The sequence below is a fragment of the Myiozetetes cayanensis genome, unplaced genomic scaffold (assembly GCF_022539395.1).
Source record: "Myiozetetes cayanensis isolate MyiCay16 unplaced genomic scaffold, myiCay2020 scf2-11, whole genome shotgun sequence".
Taxonomy (NCBI): domain Eukaryota; kingdom Metazoa; phylum Chordata; class Aves; order Passeriformes; family Tyrannidae; genus Myiozetetes; species Myiozetetes cayanensis.
This window is the reverse complement of record NW_026087411.1, coordinates 110,572,904-110,592,376: the sequence shown is the minus strand read 5'-3', so window position 1 is coordinate 110,592,376 and position 19,473 is coordinate 110,572,904. Positions and strand designations below refer to the sequence as shown.

The 19,473-nt window shown below is 42.9% G+C and overlaps 1 protein-coding gene across 1 annotated transcript; it reads left to right on the top strand.

Moving 5' to 3' along the window:
* The first annotated feature begins 1,910 nt into the window (after positions 1–1,910).
* Positions 1,911–18,164, top strand: MMUT (methylmalonyl-CoA mutase). The gene is made up of 12 exons (XM_050315177.1): positions 1,911–2,370; positions 3,058–3,425; positions 4,528–4,685; positions 5,802–5,973; positions 7,800–8,048; positions 8,320–8,431; positions 9,680–9,795; positions 10,371–10,486; positions 13,798–13,929; positions 16,141–16,288; positions 16,398–16,565; positions 17,759–18,164. Exons 1-12 carry the CDS (start codon positions 1,926–1,928, stop codon positions 17,885–17,887), a joined length of 2,313 nt encoding a protein of 770 aa, XP_050171134.1. The 5' UTR covers positions 1,911–1,925; the 3' UTR covers positions 17,888–18,164.
* The last annotated feature ends 1,309 nt before the right edge of the window (positions 18,165–19,473 follow it).

The following is a 19,473-nucleotide window of genomic DNA, read 5'->3' as shown; positions in this document are numbered from 1 at the left end:
TTGTCCCGATCCCCTATCCCAGCCCCCGTCCCGGCCCCGCGTCCCCATTGGCGGCCAAGAGGGCGTGTTTGTGGGCGGGCGAGGGGTGCCCGGTAACCCCCCCGGCTGTGGGCGCTGAGGGGGGGACAGCGGGCAGGGCGGCTTTGGGGCTCCCTCGGGGTGAGGGGCTGGCGATGGAGAGGCGGGCAGAGAACTGTCTGAAGCTCAGCGAGGGCCGTTGCAGCGTCCTGCGCCTGGGGAGGAACAATCCCGGGGTGTGTTAGTGACAGCACTGCCAGCAGGTCCGGGAGGGGATCCCGCCCCTCTGCTCAGCCCTGGGGAGGCACATCTGGAGTGCTGTGCCCAGCCCTGGGCTGCTTGGAATGGGAGAGACGAGGAGCTCCTGGAGCGGGTTGTTGTGATCAGATTATTGCGGTTGTCATAGAGATGCCTCTACCCCCAGTTAAAATGCAGACGCGACGAAGTCAGTAGTACGGATTTTATTTGACAGTAAATGTGAGGGGGACTGAGAGAGAGAGAAAGAAATAGAAAAGAGAGAGAGGGGGAGAGAAAGAGAGTGGCAAAGAGTAGACAGATGTACAGAAGGTGTCCTGTAGTCCTTTTGCCCCTGCCTTCTTGGTGGTGGGGGTTCCACAAAACACAGAGTCCAGTCAATGGATTAATATGAGTTCAGGTACATGGGGTGCCCAAGCACTTCCCCTGCAGGAGAGAGTTTTATAGTCTTTTGCAGCACTCTGGATCTGTTGCAACACTGTGGATCATATGGTGGAAGGGCTCAGAAATGAGTCTGGGGTCTAAGGTCGCCCACTGCCAGACCCAGCCAGGGCTGACTTTCAGCACAGCTGCTGAATGGACTTTCCTTGTGGATACATTCCTCTCCCCCAGCCTTGTTCACTTCTCCTTAGACCTGAGATAACTGGACAGTAGTACCACCTTTATTTTATCTCAAGTTCAGGTGGCTGAACCCACAGTCCAGTTTCCCAGTTTCAGGAGGCATATTTGGACAGGGTGGGCTTCCATGGTTGTAGCTTCCTTATACACTTTGGCAGAGTAGACAGAGTCCTTCAGTGATCTTAACAGTTGTCAGGGAAGTGCGATTTTCCCGGAGTTGAGAAGGCAGTGAGGCAGAGAGGAGATGAATGGCCCTTGGAGCCAAGCTGTAAAGGCTGTGGCTTCAGAAAGAAGGCAGGGATAGGGTATGGAGAGCAGCAGCAAAGGAGCTTTCAGGAGTTACTGAGCTTACAGAATCACAGGATGGTTTGGGTAGGACGTTAAAGATGATCTCATTCCAACCCCCTGCCATGGGCTGGGATGCCTTCCACTACACCAGGTTGCTCCAAGCCCCATTCAGCCTTGAACATTTCCAGGGATGAAGCAACCACAGCTTCTCTGGGCAACCTGTGCCAAGGCCTCACCACCATCACAGAGAAAGTTAAAGTTGTCTTCCATACCACGTGTGGTGGGCTGAGCTCTGCAGCTCTTGCATTACCCCTATGTCCTCACATACCACAATCTTTTTCTCCTTTTTTCCTCAGTGTATCTCTGGTTACCATCCAGCCCAAGCCACCTTTTCCAAAGTTTGTGATACATCAGCAATTTTCTGACAGTCCACTTCCTGCAGAGTGCCTCCTTGATGTTGGATATTAGGAAGAAAACCTTCCCTGTGAGGGTGGTGAGGCCCTGGTGCAGGTTTCCCAGAGAAGCCTTAGCTGCCCCATCCCTGGAAGAGCATCCGTCTTTGCCATTTAGAAATTCATAGGTGAGGGAGATGGGAAGGTCAGAGGGTAGCTGGGCATGGCATCTTCACGCCTCACACTGGCTTTTCAGCGACTGATTAACGGTGGTGCTGCTGGGGGACTGAATAAGTTACATATTTCCGATGTGGATATAGACGGGTTTGGGAATGTTTCCTTGGCTGGAGGAAAATGATAATGCAGCTATGTGCATGTGTGTTTATTTTGTCCAGCTCGCCCCAGGCTGACAGCTCGGCCATGCTGAGGGCCAGGGCTGCCGTCCTGCGGCTGCGACCGTGCCGCCGCACGCCCCCGGCACAGATTCCAGCCGGCCGGAACGCGTGGCGTTCCCTGCACAAGCAACCCCTGCACCCAGAGTGGGCTGCCCTGGCTGAAAAGCAGCTGAAAGGCAAGAACCCCAAGGATTTAATCTGGCACACCCCAGAGGGGATCGACATCAAGCCGCTGTACTCCAAGAGGGACACCGAGGACTTCCCTGAGGAGCTGCCAGGGATGAAACCTTTCACTCGGGGGCCTTATCCCACCATGTACACCTACAGACCATGGACAATCCGACAATATGCTGGATTCAGCACAGTGGAGGAGAGCAACAAGTTCTACAAGGACAACATAAAAGGTAGGGCAGCTGGTTTGGGAAAAAAACATTGCCTTGTGAAGCAGTGGGGAACATGGATTTGGTGAGTTACGTGGCAAGTGTGATTTTTCTGCCTCATGAGTTTGGGTTTCTGATGGGATCTTCCCAGTGGCGCTGTATTTCTTTATTATTGGGAAATTTGATCATTTCTGGAACTCCCTTTGCTTCATTTTGCTGTGGAAAAGAAATGTGTTAAACGCTATTTTTAGTTATTGCACCTTAACACATAGATAGACATAATTTGGCTCCATCCCAGAGTCCAACCAGCAGAGATCATGGAGCACTTCACACTTGCTTTGAGACCATGAGAGAAGATTGTAGTGGAAAAAAATGTTGAAATATATAACTTAACTTCTGGTGTTAGTACATTCTGACATTTTAGGTTTCCATCTCATATCCTGAATGAACACATAAATACCTGTAAAGAGTGTCAGTCATGGCATATTACCAAATACAAAATATGGGGATTTTCCTTATTTGAGAACGGTTTTCCCAATATTTTTTAGAGTATTGTCCTTTGCAGATGTCCCTGCCCATGGCAGGGGGTTGGAACTAGATGATCTTTAAGGTCCCTTCCAACCCAAACCAAATCTCTATGATTGTTGAGGAGTTGTTTGGGGATTTCTGCATCTTTTGGTGTCATGTTTTTTTTGTTTCTCTTTCCTGTAGCTGGCCAGCAGGGATTGTCTGTTGCTTTTGATTTAGCCACGCACCGTGGGTATGACTCAGACAATCCGCGAGTTCGAGGAGATGTTGGAATGGCTGGAGTTGCCATTGACACAGTGGAAGACACCAAAATCCTTTTTGATGGGATTCCTTTGGAGAAAATGTCTGTTTCCATGACGATGAACGGGGCAGTGATTCCCGTGTTGGCAACATTCATTGTGACTGGAGAAGAGCAGGGAGTGCCCCAGGCCAAGCTGACAGGGACAATCCAAAATGACATCCTGAAGGAGTTCATGGTCCGCAATACGTACATATTCCCCCCAGAGCCGTCGATGAGGATCATTGCTGACATCTTCCAGTACACCTCAAAGGTATTCCTAGTTTAAATGTACTTACTTCTGTTACTATGTCAGGTTAACTATTTATGAGGCACTTTGGAGAACAAAGCAGAAGATGGGAACACCTGTCATAGTGAAGAATCATGTGGTTGAGGAAAGGGCTGGCAGGAGAAGTTAAGATCCCAAATCACTTACAACATAAATTCAAAGGTTTTTTAAGTCAGTTCAAATCAAAGTCAGATTAAGGTGAGCCTAAGCCTGAAAGGATGCAAGAAGCTTGGAGATGAGGAACATTCAGGCTGTTCTTTTGCAGAGAAAGTAAGAAGCCAGATAGTTAAGCATTATTTGCAGGAGCAAAGAGGTAATGAATCTTGAAGGGCTTCTGCTGCAAAATTAAGTGTGAGGAGGTAATGAAAGGAGTGAAGTCTGGAACTGCTGATTGGAAGTTCAGTGCTCCCAGTTGTTTTCTTAGTTGCATTTTCACTGGAGAGGTGGCACACAACCTGAAATGGAGAACAATACCTAGCATGGTGAGTGATGGTACAGGCGCAATGAATAGTGCAAAAAGGTGAAACCCATGAAGTAAAGATCTGCAAACACCATTTCATAGGGATGGATTATATTTGCAGCCTACAGGGAGCACACAGAATGGACTGGAAAACCTCTGCCATGGACACAGGCTGTTGTTCAGCCTGGAGCAGAGAAGGCTCCAGGGAGAGGCCTCATTGCAGCCTTTCAGTGTCTAAAGGGGCTTATAAAAAGACTGAGAGAATTTTTTACACAGGCAGGTAGCGATAGGACAAGGGGAAGAGTTTTAAACCAAAAGATGAGAGATTCAGGTTAGATACTAGGAAGAAATTCTTCCCTGTGAGGATGGTGAGGCCCTGGCACAGGTTGCCCAGAGAAACTGTGGCTGCCTCATTCCTGGAAGTGTTCAAATCCAGGTTGGAGCAACCTGTGATAATGGGAGGTGTCCCTGCCCATGGCAGGGGGATTGGAACTGGATGAGCTTTAAGGTCCCTTCCAACCCAACCCATTCTGTGATTCTATGAATGGATTATTTGTGAATGTTGATAGAACGATTATCCAATCACCCCCCTTGCTGTTATACCCTGTTGTCTCTTTTTTTTTGCAGCATATGCCAAAATTTAATTCCATTTCCATCAGTGGGTACCACATGCAAGAGGCAGGAGCTGACACCATTCTGGAATTAGCTTATACCATAGCAGATGGCTTGGAGTACTGCAGAACTGGGCTTAAAGCTGGCCTCACCATTGATGAATTTGCACCAAGGTGAGCTCAAGAAATTTGCAGGTATAAAACTCACTTTTTGGTAAAACCACTAAAGAGTTTAATATGGTGTGGTGGTTTTTTATATACATTCTGTATATTTAGGCATACAAGCAATATTGGCAATGCTCACATTGCAAATAGGTTTGGTTTTGATTTTGTTGCATGATTTCAGTTATTGGAAAATAACTGAAATATTTTGCCCAACACCTAGGCTGATAAACTGGAATAAAGCTCATGCACAAGCATTGTCAAGGTCAATTTTAATTTAATTTTAAGCAGAATATTGTATTTTTTGTATAGTTACTGCCAAGCTAGGCAAGAATTATAGTTTCAGTGGTTTATTTACAGATTTCCTAACTATACAGGGAGTTTAAAAAAGAGAAGGTGTGGTGCATGGAGCCTGTTGCACATTCAAGCTGTAGGAATCAAATGAATTAACCCATCTCTGACATCTGTGGCAAGATCCAGGTGGATCATGTAGAATAAGATACAGCCTTATTTTCAGACTTTCAAGTGATGGGGATTCTGCCAAATTATTTCCATAGCTCATTCACTGTTAAAAAAGTGCATTTTTAGTATAATGACTTTTACTGGTGTGAACTGTGCATGTTTACATTTATAAATCATAAAAGCTGTAAATAAGCAAAGTGTATTGATCAGTCTGTTCCCCGATAATGCTGTCCTGTATTAAACTGATTTGGATTTTGATTAAAATCATCAGGTAAAGGATGAAAGCATGCTTGTAATATGTAATGCCTTCGTATTGTAAGTAGTTTGTGAGTTTAACTGCACTAGTAAATGGCACTACACTGTCACTGTCTGTATTAGGGCCTTGCTGGAACACTGCTTGACTGAGAGCTCCCCCAAAACAGTTCCTGGGGACAGTTTAGCAGTTCCAGGGGCCACTGGCAGTGGCAGTTTGCTTTCAGTCACCCTATTTGGAGGTTAAGTCACTTTATTGACATAAATGTTGCAACTGGCATCAGTGTCCAGGAACATTCCCATCATCTGCAAAAATACATTAATCAGAGACCTTGCTGTAGGATTTATCCTTTACTGAAACAAAATTATTAGAATGGTTTCACGGTTTATCCTGTTTCTGTGCTCTTATTACAGGCTCTCCTTCTTCTGGGGAATTGGGATGAACTTCTACATGGAAATAGCCAAGCTGAGAGCTGGGAGGCGGCTCTGGGCTCACTTGATTGAGAAAATGTTTAAGCCCAAGGATCCCAAATCTCTTCTGCTGAGAGCTCATTGTCAGACTTCGGGCTGGTCACTCACTGAGCAGGTTAGAAATGGGACTGTCATCACCTTCCTCACTTAAATATGTTCTCATGGTGAGGATCTAAAAGGGGGCTGCTGGTGTTACTCACTAAGGTGCAGCTTCCTGAAGGAGGACACCTGTCCCACTCTGAGTTTGACAGATGCATACACAAGCAGTGGATACATTTTTGTATTAATTCAGGACTCAGAGCGTGAAGCCCCTTCTTGGATTTGTCCTGTAAGATACCCTTTCAAAGTGCAGCTGAGTGAGGAAGTAGTGGCACTTTTTTCTCAGGATCACTGGCTTGAGAGTGCATTTGAGGAGCCAAGGAAGTCACTCATGCCCCTGATGACAACTGCTGAAGAGGGAAGGAATGGTTACAGCTCATCTGTTCTTTAAAATCTGGGTGCACTCTCTATTCTTCCTGTTCTGTTAAATTACAGAAAGAAAATAAATCACTGGAGTGCATATAGTTTCCCAAGTGAGGTCAATCAAAGTCAGGCAATAGGAGTTATTTTTAGGTTGTGATTGCTACCATTGTTATTTGACTTCGTGGTTTTATTCTTGGTTTTTGGTCAAAGTAAATGTAATTTTTACTTACATTGCAACAACACAGTACAACTAAAACAATGGAATGTTCTGAGCAGTGGCCTTTATGGGTCCTCCAATTAAAAGTACTGTGTAGGTACAAAAATATTAATATTAATATTCATTAATTAATATTAATATTCAACCATCTTCAGGTCTCCAGTGTAAATAATTTTCTACCTGGATTATAACCCCTTTTTTCATGTCTAAGCATTGCTGTTGTCTTAATGTAGCTTCTCAGTGCCCAGTGTTTACTCCAGTAGGTTTCAGGGGGCAAATATATTTTCCTTTGACCTGCCTTTAGATATGTACTTACTTATAAATTAGGTTTTACATTCTTGTTTGTCCAAATCCCATTTTTCTGTAATTCTTTACATGGAATACTTGAACCAGAAAGGCTCCAGTAGGCAGAATTACCATGTTCTGTAAAACAGTGATATCAATTCCAGTTCTTCATGGAGGATAATGTAACTCACAGAGCTTATGGTTCAGTTTGCCTTCTTCAAGGCCACATTGGTGGCTCTAAATTTTTGTATACATTCATCTCACCAAAGCCCTTCAAGAATTAGGTGTGCAGTCTTGACCTATCAATGAATTCCCTCAATAATCACATCAAAAAGGACAGGCATCTGCAGTGTGTGAGTCTTCACTCCACCTCAGAACATGGAGACCACCTCTTGAACTGTGAGGACATTTACATACAACTCTTAAAGACTGAGATTATATTCTGTAAAACTGACTCTATTTCTATACCTGTCTTTCAATTTTATAGCACCAGCAAGTTGCAATTGTAATTTCTACCTTTATGTAATGTTGTCATTAATGAAAATTATTTAGGAACATTTAGTTCCAAAACAGATCTTGACTAGTAACCTGTCTGACACACGGGCTGTTCACTGCTCCAAGAATTCCAGATTCTGAGGATGGAGGACATCAGGCCTACCTGTTCCATCCTCTCCAACTTGGATTCATTAAGGCCTTCTAAGCACCACTAAATATAAGTTAGGCTTTGATTTGTTACCATGACCAGTTTACTCACACACTGATAATGTTGTCTTTCTTTCTGGATTAATCTCTGTGTTAAGATACTGACAAGTGATAAATCCATTGGATTTGAGGCCCGTTATTGACTGGGGTTTTCTCAGCTTTTGTTCTGATTCCAGTGTTTCAGTGGGGAGTCTTGCATCCATTTTCTTGCAGTGATGTGTGTGTGACCAACCAGGCAGAACCTCTGAGTTCCAGAGCTGTCCTTTCCCTTCCAGGATCCCTTTAACAACATTATCCGCACCACGATCGAGGCCATGGCTGCGGTGTTTGGGGGAACACAGTCCTTGCACACAAACTCCTTTGATGAAGCCCTGGGTTTGCCCACAGTGAAAAGTGCTCGCATTGCCAGGAACACACAGATCATAATCCAAGAGGAATCAGGAATTCCCAAAGTGGCAGATCCCTGGGGGGGATCTTACCTCATGGAGTGCCTCACCAACGATGTCTATGAAGCTGCCTTAAAGGTCAGTTTGCATAATCTTTCCTGGGAAAATTTTAGGGATGGAGCTTTGAGATGTATATTTTAAGGGACTGTTTGATAAGTTGGTAACTTCTAAACAAGGAATTATTTTACACTTATGCTTCAGTGATTTCTTTGTGAACTTTACAAAATACAGTTTAGAGCACGGGACTGGACAGGTAGGCATAATAAAAATTTGGATGGTAGTACAAGTACAGAGCTCATTTTTTTAGACCTTTTTACTGCTCACTTTCTCAATCCTCTTCATTTCTCAGCTTATTGAGGAGATAGAAGGAATGGGTGGAATGGCCAAAGCCGTTGCTGAGGGGATTCCCAAACTTCGTATTGAAGAGTGTGCAGCCCGGAGACAAGCCAGGATTGACTCTGGTAGGAGCAGGGAGATGAAAGTAGGAACGACTGCCACTAAAATCCTTTATATAAACATTTTTACACACGTTTTGATTGGTTTTTTTGTCATCTTAGTTTAAGAGTAACAGATTGTGAGTGGTAAAATGAATGGTGACAGTTTTATGCCAGTGAAAGCTTCTGGAAAGAGATTTATGAAATAAAGCACCAGTGTGAAAAGCCTTGCTTGACATATTGAAGATTAGATCAGACAAGGCACTAGAAAGACCATTTTAAAGGGATATTTGGAGCCTTCAATAGTTAATAGGTTAATTTCTGGTAGGAGCTTTTATCTGTGATTCCTGAATTTAAAAGCAGGAATGCCACCAGATGGCAGTATGGAATGCAGCTGGTCAAATTCCTGGGTTTACTGGAGGACCCGTTATAAGACCAGAAACAGTGCAGTGCAGAGGATGATACAGCTCTTTATTTGTGATAAATAGACATGTATGTGAATGTATACACATACAGTGCATATATATGGAGAGATATTTTTACACGTGTCCTTATAACTCTATTCCACTTTTTGTAATTTGCATTCCGGTAGCAGTCCAGTAACAGAAAACAGGGATAACTCATACCTGAAAGAAGTTACATGAACTTTTTGTATGGAGGATAAATTTGAAGCAGGTCTTAATTAAGACCAATAAAGAATAATCAGTAAAGTTCTGTGTTTTCTCTCCCAGGGTGAATTACTTGATGTTGCTTCAAAGAGTATATTAATGTTATCAGGCACTGCAAATAAAAATGATTGATAAGTCCATACTGGCTGAAAGCTAAAATATAGTTTTCCACTCCATTTTTATTCACATGGAGTAGTTTTAGGTAGGAACTTCACTTCATTTGGTAAGTCAGAAAAGTAAATGCAGAGGAGTGCAGGAGACCAGCACTTCTGCTTAATTCTGTAAGCTTAAAAATAGCAAATGGCCAATGTATATTAGGGGCTCATTACTACATCAGTTTGTAAGATAAATATTATTCTATTTCATATCTTTTTTTCTGGCTCAGTGTTCCCTGAGTTGAATGTTCATGCATTTAATAACCTCTCATCATAAAATCTGAAACATACAGACTTAAATCCTTTCTATAAGAGAAAATTTTACATGTTTGAAATGTATATAGTTATAAAGCATTATGATGCTCAAAAACTTCTCGTCCTGTTGATACTGTGTCTTTTCACAGTAGTTTGCAAATGTGTTCTGATGTTTCTGGTGTTTGCATTGGAAATAGGGTCTGAAGTAATTGTTGGAGTAAACAAGCATCAGCTGGAGAAAGAGGAGGCAGTGGAAGTTCTGGCCATTGATAACACTGCAGTCCGTGCCAGGCAGATTGAGAAGATCAACAAGGTGGGAACAACCTTTTTAAAAAGGGAACTTCTTGTAATTGCAGATAGAACTTGGGTAAAGGTGGCTTGCTGTTTTCTCTAATACTGAAACACGGTATTAGAATACAGACAAAAATTTTGTTACATTAATTTGATTTTCCTCATTGTATTTCAGGTAGTCATGTGAAAATATATCTAACCTTTAAAAACTGGGAGCTTTACATGTCCTGAAAATAAGATAGGAAACAGCTATGCAATGTTTTGCTCTAAAAACAGGTAGCATTGCTTAGTCACTCAGACTGTTTGGTGCAGCTTGTCAAGAGCTACTGAGGGACAGGGCTATGGAACCAGAAATCAATATACACTTTCATAACCAGTAAAAATGTAGATAAAACTGGCTTAGAGTTATGTTATGGACTTGTGCACATTTTAAGGTCTGAGATGTCTTTTTACCTCTAATCTTATTGAACTATATGGTGTGTATTGACAATTCCATGCCTCCAGAATTAATATTTGAAATCAAACAGTCTTACATACTCAACTTCTCATTTCACTTAGCAGTTTGTTTTAACCCAGCATTTTTCCTCTGCACTGTAGGTGAAGGCCACCAGAGATAATGCAGCAGCCCAGCAGTGCCTGGATGCTCTGACAAAATGTGCTGCCACTGGGGAAGGAAACCTCCTTGGTCTTGCAGTGGAAGCAGCACGTGCCAGGTACTGGGGGTGAACAAGCAACTGCTGCTTGAAAATCAGTGGCTCATTTTCACCTTTACACTGTTCTTGGGTGTGGTGTCAGTGAGATTGGTGTTTCGAGATGTTTTGGGGTTTTTTCTTCAGAGGTGGAAGTAAAGGGTGGCTGCAGTTTCACACTGTCAAATAGACCATTATTACATTTTACAGCCTCTTAAGGCCATGCTTTAATTTCTCACAAGGAACAATGCAGAATGATATGAAGAATCTCATATGAACTGAGATTGTTCATATGCACTGTGCTTTTTACAACTCATAATCTTTCCAGTTTCAGGATGTAACTGGGTTTCTCTGACACCCTGCTGGCTCATGGGTCATGGAGCTTAAGAAGAGTCTGAGATGTGAAAATGGATATTCACAATCTTATCATGCTCTGTTGCTTCTTCTTTCCTTGCACCACAGAATGGTGTGAAAACATTTTTTGACTGAAGGAGAAATCAGTTTGCTTAGTCAGGCAAAGATGTCAAAGGTGCTCTTGAGTGGTGCAGTGAGGCATCCTCAGAGTCCAGTGGAACAGTCACTTTTTTCACCCAAGGTGCTTTTGAGGCTATTTTCTTTCCTATTTCAAGGTCATCATCAGTCTCTAGAAGAGATCCTGTCTGTCTGTTCCTTAATTAACTCAATACCCCAAAAATGAGCAAACCAAATTCACTCTTTGTTGGAGCACTGGCCTCTTTTTACTGCAATATCTTAAATTCTTTCATTGAACACTTAACAGCTGTATTTTGAATGCACTTTCTCCCCACACAGAACTTGTCTGGAATCTCCAACAGCATGTCTATATTTGTCTGTGAAGCTGTGAAGGTCACACAGGAGGGTTGTGTTGGATTTACAGGGAGTCATATCTTCTGTACCAGAACTGGCCAGTTAACTCACAGTTTCTCTCCTTGGTGACCGTGTCTTTATTAATTATAAAGGTATTAATGGACTGTAGATCCACTTTGTAAGCTGCAAACACAAAACTTAATTCTGCATCAAAACTATAAATGGAATGTTACCAAGAAAGAAACTGTCCTGGCATCTGGTACAGAGGGTCTGAAGGGGGATTGTGAGCTCTGGGAACACTTATGGGAAGCCTTTCTGTTGGTGGCAGTGTGGGAAAAGCTTTTCAAGTGAAGCACATTCACCCTTCCCAAACGGTAGATAAATGGGCCAGTGTCACCAGCAAGATAGAGGCAGGTGCCTCTTTCCTACTGAATGGAAAATGATGGATTTTGATCATGATGTCATCTAATTCACGTGGAATAAAATAAGTAGCACAGAATTTTCAGTGATGAGACTCCATGGACTAATATGGCGATTTCAGCGCTGACAAACACAAGTAGAAAAGTAATTTTGTTACTCTGACCAAAGTAATAAGGCAGCTCCGAGGTGACAGGGAATGGGAGCAGTGCTGCCTCCCTTCTGTGCCTCATTTCTCATGTGAAGTCACAGGCAAATAGGTGTAGTTAGGTAGGGCATGAGGAGGTTATGCCAAGTTCTTTATCACCTCCATCTGCGTTCCTGTTTTTTCTGTCCCTCTCCAGCCTCCAGTTCCTGCTGTGCCAGCTCCCAGTGATGGAAAAAGAAAGCAGGAGTGCATTGTATCATGTTGTGCTGCCCCTTTGTCTGCCCAGCCTGTTTCCTCATGGTACTCTGTCCCCTGATTTCACACTGCTGCCTCTCATTCCTGCTGAAATGCACAGGCAGGAGCGTGAGGCCGAGTACACAGGAGGTGACAGTTCTGACAGGCACGTTGTGGTCATTGAGCTTCTTCGAGTTGGCATTTGGGCAGCACAGCCTGTTGTGAGCCACTGGGGTAAATCACAGCATAAGTTGCCAAAGGAAACAGATCCTGTGCCCTGCAGGACACACAAATGAACAATATCTTCTCTGATCACAGTTGTGCTTGTCTTTAATCACACTGACCCAAAGCTTAGCCAAGAGCCAAGCTACTTTTGTTGGGAAATCACCTGCTTTTCAGGAAGCACAGGTAATCTCTGGGCAGTGGAGGGCTCTGATCCAGCAGGTGGTCAGCAGTAATTCTGAGCAGTTAGTAAGACATAAACAGTTTATATACAAATATATTGCCTCAGCCACCAGACATTTTTAAGGGCTATAGGCTGATAAAAAATCTCACTCTGTTAAGAAAAGAGGCTGTTCACTCTGTTAAGAAAAGAATTCCTGGCTGCAGAGAGAGCTATTCCTTGTGGATGCATATGTGGCAGAGATTTAAAAATAAAGTTTATAAGTTTACTGGTAGACAGTAGGAGAGCATTCATGAGTAGCTGAAAACCAAAACTGTTATTACTTAAGTACTTCAGATTTAAAGGGTTGCAGAGGTTTTACCTCTCTTTCAGAAGGGACCAACCTCCAGTTGGCTGCTACCTCCTTTCAGGTGGTTGTAGGGAACAAATGCAGGAGAAAATGAGAATTCCAGAGGTTTGAAATGTGCTTAGCAGTAGCTGAGTTGGTTGGTTGGTCTGGCCTGGTCTGGTCTGGTTGGTCTGGTCTCTATCTAAGCACATGTGTTTTATAAGAGCGGTATTTTTATTTCTTTCCTTTGACAAAGTTTGCAGCAAGTTGTATTCAGCACGAGGTTTTTAATTACTTTAGGACAGAGGCTGTTATTTCTGATGTTTGTACAAGAAGACAGCACAGCCTGGTTTGCTTCTCTCACTTGTGCTGCAGCAATAAAGTGTGTTATTATTTCAAATGTGCACAGTGTGTCCAGTAGCAAACAAAACTTGTAACTTGTGTGCAAATAAATTTCCCAGATTCTTCTGCATCTTAGTGGACAAGGGAGCTGTGTCAGGAGTAGAGGAGAAGAATAATAAACACTAAAATAAAATAATAAGGGAAAGGCAAGCATATTCCAGTTAAAATGTTAGGTGTCAGTCTTTTCTGTGTGTTCCTCCTGGTTTTGCCCCCTCTTGATTTATATTTGGTATATTTTAGTATGAGTCCAAATGCAAGGTCTGAGCCTCCCAAAAATCCCTGTTCAGAAAATCTGATTTAATTTTCTAAAATATTTTGCCATGCAGTAGTCCCCATTGCGTTACCACTTGTAAATCAGTTCTCACATCAGCAATGTGGGACTTCTTAAAATTGCCTTTGCATGTTCCATTAGTGGGTGACAGTGGGGTGAGTCACATCTTCAGAGTTGCAGCACCGAAAGGGAAAGGAATGTAAATGAATTTGTCCTGCAGCAAGGGAAATAGTTGGGTCGGTGATGTCTGTGTCCTGTTTTCCTTTCAGCCTCCTGATGATATTCCTGCTTTGTGTCCATGCCTCAGGTGCACTGTGGGAGAAATAACAGATGCCATGAAGAAGGTGTTCGGGGAGCACAAAGCCAGTGACCGGATGGTGAGCGGAGCCTACCGCCAGGAATTTGGGGAGAGTGATGAAATCCTACATGCCATCAATAGGTAGGAATTGCTTCCCAGGTAGCCAGCCATTTAATAGCCTCCCATTTCATCCAGGAGGTAAATGTGCTACCACTGTGCCCTAAAAAAAGCATTTCCCAAACCTGAGTGACATGCGCAGATCAAAGCAATGACCCTGCAACAATTGACCTGCAAAGCATGACAGGCACTCTCGTGCAAGGAAGGAGAACGACAAGAATTTAGTGCAGTAAGACAATAGTAAAAACTTATTTGAACTTTTATTTGCTTGCAAACACCAAGGTGATGTTACGGTGTGAGAATTTTGTTCAAAAAGCCTGTACAGCCATAGGATTGAGAAGCTGAGAAACTCTGCCTGAAATCCCTGTACGTTGGATTGCTTCTTTTGGAGGCTGTGTAATAGTAACCTCTAAAATATCTCCAGCAATTCATATTACAAAATCTTGATCTACCCATAATTGGTCCTGCAGTTTCACTCTTACTAAAACTGTCAGGCTGAAATCTGTCTGGATATCCACATACAATTTCCACTTACTCATATCCCGATGGAGAAAACATCTGAAGATGGTGGTATGTGTGAAAACAGCTGCCTATTTGTGCCTTTTCTCAGCTTCTGCCTTCACTGCTACCCTCAGGGGTAAAGAGCCTGAATTGCTGTAGTGGGAGGTGATGTAATTCCAATCGATGCCCATCAGTCCCTGCTGTGTTGGGGCTTACATGTTAAAGAGTTCAGGCTCTCTGGAAAGGGAATTACTTGATGGCTTCACAGTGGCCATGTTCAGATTGACTTGAAAGTAATTGTGCTGGGGAATATCTTCTTTTGTTTCAAATATTTAAATTTGGGTATTTGTAATTATGGTTTTTATGTGAAACTGAACTGAACTAAATCCTTGAAAATCAAGGTGTAGCTCCCTTTTTTACAGAGAATCACAGAATCATTTAGGTTGGAAAAGACTTCCAAGATCGTAGAATGCAACCTTTGACCAATCACCACCTTGTTAACTAGACCAGAGCACTCAGTGCCACGTCCAGTCGATTCTTGAACACTTCCAGGGATGGGGACTCCACCACCATCCTGCCTTTATGTCCAAGGTCATATGTACCACTTAGTAAACCTGGTGACAAAACTGGATTTGCTGTGTGTCACTTGGCACAGCCCTTCATAAGGGGATTTCACACTGCCCAGCACGTAAACCAAGCCCAGAATTCCAGGGGCTCACGTGGTTTTAGCCTTGGCAGGCTTGGAGCTGTTCTTGTTAGGAGGGAGCCTGTGGATGGGGAAGTAAGAAAACAAGAATGTGGAAACTGAAAACAATACAGAGAAAATGATTTAGAGATGTCACAAATCAATTCAGGTAGCTACTTCACCAATACTCTTAGCAGTCCTTAGGCTGGCCTGACTCCTGTACACCCTCAAGCAGAAGCTCTGTCAGTTTGCTTCCTCAGGCTGTCTTGACATAATTCCTTTTCAAGGTGTCCAGTACAATATTTAAAAAAACAAACCCACAAAAAATCAAACCAAACCAAACAAAACCACAAAAGCTTTTATTTCTAAGAAGGGGTAGTCTTAGTGCCCCACTCACAGACAGATCCTGGTGGTACATGAATAATGAGCAATAAGATGAAAGAATAATATCTCAGGCTCTTCAATACAAGAGAAATAGGAACAGCTACTATCCTAAAAAAGAGGGGGAACAAGTACACCAAATTTGGGATACAGTAATCCTTCTCTGGACAGTCTTGTGCCCAGTGGAATGGTGATGATGCACAATGTGATATCCAGGACCTGTCTCTATAAGCTGTGTGCAAGCTCTTCTGAAATAATCAGACATAATTATTCTCAAAATATAAAAATTGTGGTTTAGTTTGTTTTAATTCAGCTCATTAAACCCTCAGAGAATTCAGGATTTTGTGTGTTAGAAAGCAGAAGAGTAGGGGAGTGGGTTTTTTAAAAAAAGAACATTTTATTGGTGAGGCTGATAAATACAAGAAGTGAGTTAGTGATTATATAACATGAATATTAATATACTGGTTAGTAATTATATATTAGTAACATATAGTATTACTACCATAATTATATATGGTAGTAAATATAGCCAAGCCATGACTTAAAAGATCTTTTTATCTGATGTACAGAAGTTATGCCATACTTGCAGCCAGTGCGTTTTTCATGTGTGGAAATATTTCTAATGCTTCTCAGTGACTTGCACTGATACAAGAGGTGTTTTCCACCAGAGTTAACAAGTTCATGGACCGTGAGGGGCGCCGGCCTCGCATTCTTGTGGCAAAGATGGGCCAGGACGGCCACGACAGAGGGGCCAAAGTCATCGCCACGGGATTTGCAGACATCGGCTTCGACGTGGACATCGGGCCCCTCTTCCAGGTAGGACTGATTGAATCCAGTGTATTCCAAACGCACCCATTGTCCCTCTGGTGCCAGTGCAGCGGCCAGGCTGGGGCTGTTCCCTGTGACATTCCCTGTCTCCACGCAGACCCCCCGGGAGGTGGCACAGCAGGCGGTGGATGCCGACGTGCACTGTGTGGGGGTGAGCACGCTGGCGGCAGGACACAAAACCCTGGTGCCTGAACTCATCAAGGAGCTCAGCGCCCTCCACCGTCCAGACATCCTGGTCATCTGCGGAGGTGTCATCCCACCTCAGGTACGGGGCAGCATCCTGTCCATCCAGGCCAAGAGCTGCTTTATCTGTTTCCTCTGTCCTGTAATGTCAGGGGGGATTTACAGGTATGAGGTGGTCACAGAGCACTCACTGTCAGGTCTAACCAATCTGATTTTCTCTACACCATATCCTGGTTTAATTTACAGTGTTGGTGGGATGGAATATTAAGCTGTGCTGTGAAAAGATGAGCCTCAGGGAGATGTTCTTTATGCTCTGTTGTTTCCCATCACCAGTAGTTTGCATGTCACTGGTCCAGGCTGGCTCCTGTCCTGAGAAACCTCACGGCTTCCAGCCATAAATTTGGGAAGAGCCACAGCTGGTGACTAAGACACCTGGCAGGTCCCATCACACATCTCGTTCACTGTTCAGCCTCTCCTCACCATCACAATCATCAGGCCTCATTCCCTCTCTTTTCTCCTAAACTGTTGAACAGTTTATTGGATTCCCTTGCAGTCACATCTGTGCTTTCTCTTATATTTTTCCTTCGCTCATCCACAGTTTGCCTGGCTGTATCACCTTTAAGGTTATCCTCTGTCTAGAATGACCCAGATTGATTTTGCACATAGATCTGCTGTTATTCCCTTTTCCCACACTTCTCCCTTTGCTAGCTAATTAGGAAAGCATTCAGGAATTACAGACTTTTAAACTGAACAAACAAAACTTGTAGTATTTTTCTGGCAGACAAATTGTGTTCTGTCCAATACCTCTCAAGGGGCTGCTACTAACCTGTGGTTTAAAAAGGTACAAAATACCTTATATAAAAGAGAATGCAGAACTGCTTCCCAGGTCTTTTTGCTATTTCAGGACAATCAAAAAATCAAATTAACTCAGATGGCAAGAGACCACTGGGAGTCATCTGTTCCAAGCCCTTGTTTACAGCAGTATTTTCAAAATTAGAAGTTGGATCAAACTTAGATTAGGTCATTTAGAGTCATGATGAGTTGGCTTTTGAAAATTTGCCAAGGATTGACATGAGTCTGATTCTAAAGAAATAAAATCTTTCCTATGGGTATTTTTTTATATTCCTAACCACCCTATTTTTCCCATCTCCTTGAAGCTGTGCTTTCTCTGGGATTTGTTGCTTTCTCAGGCGCAGGATACAGGACCAGCTATAAATTAATGAGCAATTTTCTGTTGAACCATTAACTATAGATCTTAAATCTATTTTTGGACAGGATTACGAGTTCCTGTATGATGCGGGCGTTGCCAATGTGTTTGGTCCAGGGACTCGTATTCCAAAGGCAGCTGTGCAAGTGTTGGATGATATTGAGAAGTGCCTGGAGAAGAGGCAGCAATCCATGTAACTCTGGAATGTCACATCACAGCGGCCTTACACCAATTGGGATCATCACAAGGGATGACCAGCCACAAGCTGCTTCTACTGCCCCTAACCTGGTGTTTTGTGCTTTCTAAGAAAGTTGTAAACTCTCTGCTTTGTTCTATTAGAGGATTATTTATATATGTACCCACCAGAAAATTTTATCTCTAGAACTGCGACTTCAGGAAATGAAGGGAATTCACGTAAGTGCGTTTGGGTTTTTTTTCCAGATATACCCATAAATAAACTAATCATTGCAGCTCTTTGGTTGGTCTCTTTTGCATGCAGAGAACTTGGTTTGCCTTTTTTTGGCAGTCACTGTGGACCTAGAACTCTTCAGGCAAAATCACTGAAGGTCAGCAGAGATGTGGCTCAGTCCAGCAGCACTTTCATTTGGGAAGTGGTGACGTATCAGGGAAGGGCAGTGCTGTAGAGAGAGCACAGGAGCACAGCTGCCCCTGCATGGGCTACTGCCACATGCAGGACTTGTGTCTTATTAAACCATGAAATTCAAAAATCATGGTTTATCTACCTGTAGGTTTCTAAAGAGAGTGAAACTGTGGCTGCCCCATCCCTGGAAGTGTTCAAGGCCAGGCTGGATGGGGCTTGGAGCAACCTGGGATAGTGGAAGGTGTCCCTGCCCATGGCAGGGGGTTGGAACGAGATGAGCTTTAAGGTCCCTTCCAACCCAAACCATTCTATGATTCTGTGAAGCTGTTCATCATCAAAGAAGGCATTGAATTCCAATTTATTTTAATTATGTTAATTGTCTTATTTAACTTTATATGTCATCCTCTGATAGTGAGGAGGAGTATCCTCAATGGAAAGAAAGAAGCCAAAGGTGGCTCACTCAGGTCTGGGTGTCTGCATTGTAAACTCCCTCAGTTTGGTGAGAGAACTCCTAAAATGTGACTGGGCCAGATCTGTTGGGGTTTTTACCTTAAATATCTGTTTGCATTGGGGTGACTGCACTGACCATTGGTCCCCAGACTCACTCCTGAGGGAAGTGCTTGCATCCCGCTTCCATGTCTGAAAAGATCATGTAGTTGACAGCACAGTCCAGGGCTGGATAGAAAATACCATGGAATTAGTTTATATTTTATATATATATGGAATATATATGTATATACAATTATAATTTGACCATAAATTAACTTCCCAAAACTAAAAAAGAAAACAAACACCAAAACTAGTCCCCTGATATTAATGCTATACTGGCTTTCCTGGTTCTTTGGTCAAGGGCAGCCCTGCCTTTTAAATTTCCTATATGTAAGATAAAACCACCTAAAACTCAGAGTTTCTGCTGGGGAAGTTTGGATTTTCTTCTTACTGAGTCTGAAAAACGAAAAATAAATTTGAGCCATATTTGATACACAAACACCTGGATTGGATTTTTAGAAATTAAGTACATAAAGAGTTAATAATAAATTTGGCTATTGAAGTGTTGTATTTAAACATGAACAGGATACAGATCTTTGGGGTTTACAGAGTTTTTTTCTCCTATAGAGTGGCATATTTTTCATGTTACGTACACTTTAAAAGCATTTACAAAGGGATGTGGACCTGTTTCTC